This window comes from Merops nubicus, unplaced genomic scaffold (assembly GCF_000691845.1).
Source record: "Merops nubicus isolate BGI_N331 unplaced genomic scaffold, ASM69184v1 scaffold40751, whole genome shotgun sequence".
Classification (NCBI taxonomy): domain Eukaryota; kingdom Metazoa; phylum Chordata; class Aves; order Coraciiformes; family Meropidae; genus Merops; species Merops nubicus.
In genome coordinates this window covers 1-7,285 of record NW_008591009.1, presented here as the reverse complement: position 1 = coordinate 7,285, position 7,285 = coordinate 1, and the positions used below count along the sequence as shown (strand labels likewise).

The following is a 7,285-nucleotide window of genomic DNA, read 5'->3' as shown; positions in this document are numbered from 1 at the left end:
CAACGAGAGGAGCAGCCAGCAGCCCAGCAGCAGCAGAGAGAAGAGGGAACGGAAGGGGTGACAGAAGGGCTTGCCCCTCCTGATCCTTCAGCTTTACTGGATATGACAGATATGGGATGGAATACCCCACTGGTGAATCCTGGGGTCACTTATCCTGTCTGCTCCTCCACGCAGGTGCAGGGTGCTCTCTGCCCCCCTCCGTGTGGGATCCAAGCTTAGCAGTGGCCTTGGTCTGCACACCAATGCCTGGCAGTAACTCTAAACATGAAGTCTTATCATTGCTACAGCCAGACAGGTTATGAAAACGCTGCTAACTTCAGACAGAGCAGTTAATTAGAAGAGCTTTAGCTAAAAAGCTAAAATCGTTGAGCAGAACCAGCTCTATTTACCCCAACCCAGGACATCCCCAAAAGATCTGCCTGGGCTCATCCACAGCCTGTGCACCTTCCCAGCTGGCCAGGGCGTCTGAGTGCAGATCAGCAGCACCAGTGCTGAGGGGAGCGAGATCAGCCCCTCACCCACAGTTCACATCTAACACCCCTGTCCCCACAGGACGGCCAGTCACGGACCATCCGCCAGTTTCAGTTCACAGACTGGCCTGAGCAGGGAGTGCCAAAGACGGGAGAGGGCTTCATTGACTTCATTGGGCAGGTGCACAAGACCAAGGAGCAGTTTGGGCAGGATGGGCCCATCACGGTGCACTGCAGGTGAGTGTGGACATATCAGCACCCACTTTGTCCTTCATCAGCCCTCAGACATGTTCCCTACCTCACTTACCCTGGCAGCTGCCAGTTTCCCTGCACTTGGTGCTCCTTCTGCATACCACTGGCAAGAGGCAGGCAGGGGACAAGGAGGTGGCAACATCCATGGGTGCTATTGGCAGCCTTTCTGCCAGGTGACTAGATAAACTCAGTGCCCTGGTAGTACTGATTTGTAGCTCCTTGGGCAGGGCAGGGTGCCACAGCAGCTTGGCCCAGAGGTGGGCCTCATGGGGCTGAGGGGGGCATCTCTGGCTGGCAATGTCCCTGTGGCTTCTCCTGGCCCCACTGAGCAGGCCCCCATGCTCCATGAACCAGGGATGCTCTGCAGAGCCTCGCTGGGGCTGGTGGGTCTCTAACGGCACCTCTTGGTCCCTCTGCACAGCGCTGGGGTCGGGCGCACGGGCGTGTTCATCACACTCAGCATTGTGCTGGAGAGGATGCGCTACGAGGGGGTGGTGGACATGTTCCAGACAGTGAAGACCTTGCGGACGCAGCGGCCAGCCATGGTGCAGACAGAGGTGAGTGTTCCCTCCTCCCCTGGGTAGCAGGAGATCTGTGGGAGAAGGGAGAGGAGCTGGCATCTCTGTGTGTGCAACCCTGCTGTCCTTTGGTCCCCACTTCTCATGCTCCCCCCTCACTGCCTTGCAGGACCAGTACCAGCTGTGCTACAGAGCGGCACTGGAGTATCTCGGCAGCTTCGACCACTATGCAACGTAACTAGTGCTTTCCTCCAGTCGCGGTGGGGATGTCTAGGAGTGGAGACGGGCCCCTCTGAGACAGAGCCGCCCATTCCTTAGTCTTTCTGTACAGATGGAGGTGCTGCCCAGGCAGCAGACCTCCACGCCAACCAGTTTTGACCACGGCATTTAGGAACTTCGCCCCAGCGCCGAACAAGGGAATCCGACTCCAGAAGCATTTCCAGTCTCTGGCTGAATTTCTGCTCATGTGCATCTCTCGCCCTCTCTCACGCGACTGCATTTCACAGCGAGGCTTTAGGTGGGTAGAATGGGATCTTTTTTAAAACATGTAAAATAGTTACTAGTGGTTTTTATAATCTCCTCTCTCTTTATTTTTTATTTTTTTGCAAGTCTTAATGTTTTGCCCAGGCAGAACTGGACCTGCCAGACCTTTGGGAGTTGGGTGTGTTTTTTTTTAATTTCCTTTTGCTTTTACATTTTTTACTGCCCTGTGTTTATTTCAGCCCAGTCACTGCTGGTTCTGCCCATTTTAGTGCAGCTTCCTCGGTAATTTGCAGCAGCTGGCTTGTGGTTCCTGCCCAGCTCCATTCCCCATAGGCTGCTTTTTAATCCTCTGTAGAATATGAAATTTCATGGAATTGGACCTAAGCTACCGATTATTTTTTTTTTTTTAGCTTTTCCCCCCACCCCCCGTCCCCATTATTTCCTGAGTAGGTTTGGGTTTGGGAGGGCATGTGGGGTCACCGGAGACACAGTCCCCTTTGTCAGCTGGAAAACTATTCAGTCCTATTTCAATGCCTGTTAAACCAATCCAGTGACCGTGTGCGTTAGCAGATCCCGGTACGACATGGGTTGTCATCGCCTTGTTTGTGAGAGACCCAAAATCCCAGGCTCCAGGCTTCGGAGCCTCTTATTGTGTGTCTCGTGGGGCAAGGGGCAGGAGAAGCGAGCAGGTCCCACAGTTCCCCAGGGAGGGGATGGAAAGAGCGAGACACGGCCCTTTTTGTCAGCGCAGCTCTTACCAGGGTTCCCAAAGGGAAGGAACACAAGCCCAGCCACCCCGGCTCGCTTTGGAAAGCGGGGTACTGCACGGAGGGGGAGGGGAGTACACATGGCTGCAGAGGTTGGGTGTATCTATAATTTCTGCTATCCTGCAAATGTTAAAAGTCACTAGAATATTGTACTTTCCGCTACTTCAGGACGTTCTAATGAACCAATGTGGCAAGACTACTGGACTTAATTTAATGGTACTATATATTAATACTCCTTATTATATCACGCTTGCACTAAAGACAGGGAGTGAGCAGCCCTCTTTCGAGTGCATTGAGTTATGAATAAAGGTGGTGGAAGGGTATCTAATTGTATTATCACATGTATTCCAAGTTAAGAATCCAAGCTACGTTGAAATCAGCAATCCAGGGTTGGTAACGTTGGAGGACACATTCATTTTTACCTTGTGGATGCATAGTGCTGTAGGGGTCACTGTTGTATACAGTCTGTTTTCTATTTGTTAATAAAAAAAAAAAAATCTACAGCATCATTGCATAATTCTTGATGTTAATAAATTTGAATAATCGGGTTTCATACAAGCTGGCTTTGCTGTCTGTTTCTTCAGCAATAAGCAGAGGCCATAGAGCCCCTGGGCGATGGGCACGCTCCCCAGCCTGTGGCCAGAGAAGTCCTTTCCCACAGGCACATCCCAGTCTCGAGTGCCCCATGCTTCCTACAGGGCCCCTCTGCTGGCAGGGAGCAGGGAGACCCTCTGTGACAGGCCTCTTTGTGTACATGTGCCCACTTCCTGACTACCTGCAGCCGTACCAGGGTGCGCTGAGAGTCCTCAGTCCTTGGCACCTCCAGGAATGGCTCCTGCCAAGCCTGTCTGTGCAGCCGTAGCCCTCTCTCACTCCCCTCCGCTTCCCAAAGGGTGGGTCATTCCCAGCAGGAGGAAGCCAGTAGCCATTTTCTGCCCAGGACACACTCTGCCCAAGCTGTCACAGTGGTGGCTGGGGCCTGAGACCTGTCCTCCCTACCTGCTCTAGTCCCTGTCACTAATCCTCAGAGGACTCCCAAGATGTAGGAGGATGGAGCCCTGGAGTGATGCTGAGCTTGCTGGAAGCACATTTACCTGCATACCCTTCCCTGCCAGTGTGGTGGCTGCGGGACCAGGCTGGACTTTGCCTGTGGGTGTGCAGGAGAGAGAGGGGTCAGTGGTGGTGGGTTTGGTGGCAGTATCAGTGCTGGATGAGGCTGAGATGCTGCCAGCCCCCTGGGATGCTGCAGTACTGCTGCTCTGCGGGACTGAGCACAGTCCTTTGTGCCAAGTTACTGCTCGGCAGCAAAGCTGTCGCCTGGCCCCCAGCTGCAGAGCAGCAGCTGGGTGCATTCCCGTGTGAAACCGCCGCCAAGGCACGTGGCTGTGCCCACTCTGTGTGGGCCACCAGCCCCAGCCCTGCCTACGTGCGAACTGCAAACCCCCAGCTCAGCGCTGGCTCCTGGAAAGAGTAGCGCCTGCAAAGAAACAAGTAGGCAAGGGAAATGCCAGTGCAAGCAGAAGAACTACATGGGCCAGGGCACCATTGCCTGTCCATCCTCTGAGGAATCCGGATCTATCCTGGCCAGCTTGTGCATGATGGGTGAGAGCGTGTGGCAGACAGACGGAAGAGGCTTTTTCCTGACGTGACTCTCGGCACCTTCTCACTGACTCCTTGATGACTTTGCTGAAACTCAGCCACTCTTGGCATTTCCTGCCATGCCAGACCGGCACATGAGCAAGTGCCAGATGCAAAATGGTGTTTCCTCGTCACCCAGCTGGTTCCTGCCCCAGTGCTTTGCCACCAGGGTGACCTGAGGCTGGTGGAGCCTTTCCCTGGCTCTGCTGTTGGGCAGCCCCACTGAAGGATGCAGATGCAAGGGCAAAGCAAGCTCCTGCCCTGGCGAGGCAGCACACGTGCAGGGGTGTGCACAGGCATGCGCCAGTACCGCTGGCATCAGGACGCTGCCTTTCATCACTGCCAGGGCCCAGGACGGCAGAGCCACACCACCAAGCACCTGCTCGCACACGGGTGCATCTAGGCAGGACAGCCACCACGCTAACCATTGGGCTTCAGGAAGCTGGCCAGCTGGGAAGCAGGCAGCAAGCACGGGTGCTTTGGCTGTGCCACTGAGCTACAGCTGGTGAGGTGGCAGTGCTTCCACCACAGGGATGTGCCACTCACTGAGCACTCACCAGGCACTGCCACACACAGCACGAGCCTTCAGTCCAAGCGTGGCTTTGAATGCCACTATTTGCTCTCTCCGAAAACAGCCGTTGCCAGAACACTTGCACGAATGCACAAGCACGTCTCTATGTACCTTTTTTCTCTTTGTGCGAGAGTGCTGGGGGGCTTCCCCCTCCAGCTGTCTTGTTCTTAGTTCAAACCATTTACAGCCAAGCCAAGGAAAACATGAGGGAACACACATTCCCAGTTCACTGCCTCTGCAGGCTCTGCTTCCCTGCCTACCACACGTGTAAGGCAGAGAGTCACCTTTTCAGGTGGTCAGTGCTTTTGCCTATGGACCGAGTAGAAACAGGAGAAGGCTGGGAGAGACAGAACAAGTGTCTCAGCTTGGACCACACTGGGAATAACATGAAATTCTGTGAAAGCAGAACAAAAAAAAACCAGACTAACCACACACAGCAGACAGACAGAGAAACTAACCTGCACTGCCCTGCAAGCCAGCCCCGTGGGTTGTGCCATTCTCCGGGCAGAGCCATGCTGCCTCCTCCCAGTGCCTGGCACTGCTGTGCCTAGGCTGCAGCACTCAGCTTGCCCTGGCCAGAAAGGACTTAAGCTACCTGGCATTTCTATGCTCCTTCTTTATTGGTTTGAGGCTTCTCCCCGCCTCTGGTATCAACCTGGGTTCACAGTGCCTTGATATGCTCCAGATCTGAAGGGAATGGTCCCAAGACAGTGCCATGAGGTGGCATTTGGCCTCCTTCCTTTGGAGTCTCTCTGACAGACTAACCACTGCTCCCACCGAGCAATGGAGCTGAGTAGTTACTGCTGGCTTCTTATTTGTTTTTCTGTAGTGCAAACTTTCCGTTCCTTAATTGTACCAGGTAGCCCTAACACAGCCTCAGATAAGCAGCTTTGTTAAGGGCACTGTCTGGCAGGTGGGACAGAGCTAAATGGCTCCTAGCCAAAGGTGAATTCCTGGGCTATGAAGTGCTCTTATGCTTTTTATTTTCCTTTTTTAATTCATTCCACTCATCGCCATAGCAAGAGAGCTCTGTAGGCCCTACCTAGGCTTGGTTTGCCTCCTAGTGATGCTAAATCATAGGATCATAGAATGATTTGGGCTGGAAGGGACCTTTAAAGATCCTCTAGTCCAAATAACATCCTGCCCAAGTACTTGCCCTTTGGGATTCCATTTCTTTAAATTTTATTTTTTAAGGGCAAAATAGTTGTTAACTAAGGAAAAGCTGCACCACTGAACAAATCTGAGCTCCCTCTGCACAGTAGCTTGGCAACTTCTTCCCCCGCAGTCCTGGCATTTCTTGCTCTCAGCAACATTGCCATTTTCATTTGTAAGATTTCTCAGGGAAGAGTGACTTTTTTTTTTATCTTTCCCCTTTTCTTCCTTGACTGTGCTGACCTGGTTAATTTCTGAGAGCAGGAAAAAATTCTGAACCCTCCAATTAAATGCTCATTGTTGCCCTTTTGCCAGTTTTAGTAAGTAATCTCAGTCCACAGTAACAATTACATGTCATCAAGCTTTTCTGCCTCCACATTTCTGCTCACAGAAACATTTTACTGCTTGTTATCATAAACAGTGGCTCATATCTTCTGATACTTGAAAGTTGGTCTTTCTTGACTAATGGATAGCAAGGGCAGCTGCCAGGCCACCAGAAAGGCCAGAAACACAGAGTTCATCTCCAAACCTCTACCTGGTAGTTGTCTCTGTTGGTACCTCCATCTGTAGGGGGCTGAGTGTTGTGATTTTTAATCCACTTTGGGGTTCTGGTCCATATACCTGGCAATTCAGAATCTGAGCAGGTCAGAGAGGCAGCAGACCACAGAAAATCTGTGTTGGAGTGGTGTTTTGCAAGACTTGCAGGGCTGCTGCTTGCTCTTAGCACAACACTGAAGGAAATGTATCAGGAGAAACATACAGTGCCATTAAAGTTTTATTTAGGCATGAGGGACCAAGTGTAGTCTCTGAAGATGGTTACAAGCTCTTTCAGGTGGGTTGTTCATACTTTCAAGGTTGCCTTGGCACTTAGACATTTGAGAAGCACTTAGCAGAATGTGATCTGTGAAAGTCGCAGCCAGCTGGAGCCAAGGGGTGGTGGATGTCCCCAGACAGGCTCTGTCAAGCATTCAGCCTTGTCCACACTTGAAAGCATTTGCTGCTAAAGCTGTACTGTCAGCTCCCAAGCTCGGTGGATTATCGACAGCGTACGCTGCCCCCGGGGACACTTTTCCACATTTCTAGCTGACCAGGCAGTGCTGGCGGAACTCCCTGGCATCAGTCCAGCCCCAGGTTGTGTTTGCTGCCAGACGTTTGCATAGTATCAAATTCTACTTTGGCTTTGCTTACACACAGGAACTGTAGGAGTATAATTCCTCGGTTAATACCTTCAATTGGCACATGCCAATTGCATGTCACCATCCAGTGCCCAAAAACCATTAGCTCACTAGAGCTCCCATTTACACGGGATTAATATCCAGAGGTTCCAGCTCGGTGCCTGCACGACCAGGAGGCCCCGACGCCAGGTGCCCCGAGGGCGGTGCGAAGGCTCCAGGGCTCCCGGTGCCACCGGCCCCGGGCCCACCAACGGGACGG

The 7,285-nt window shown here is 52.5% G+C and overlaps 1 protein-coding gene across 1 annotated transcript in view; it reads left to right on the top strand.

Moving 5' to 3' along the window:
* LOC103782346 (receptor-type tyrosine-protein phosphatase F-like) overlaps positions 1-1,822 on the top strand; it is a 19,487-nt gene extending 17,665 nt beyond the window's left edge. The window contains exons 10-12 of the mRNA XM_008950116.1: positions 553-707; positions 1,144-1,279; positions 1,410-1,822. Coding sequence (XP_008948364.1) covers positions 553-707; positions 1,144-1,279; positions 1,410-1,478 — 360 coding nt within the window. The 3' untranslated portion in view covers positions 1,479-1,822. The remainder of the gene's footprint in view (positions 1-552; positions 708-1,143; positions 1,280-1,409) is intronic.
* The last annotated feature ends 5,463 nt before the right edge of the window (positions 1,823-7,285 follow it).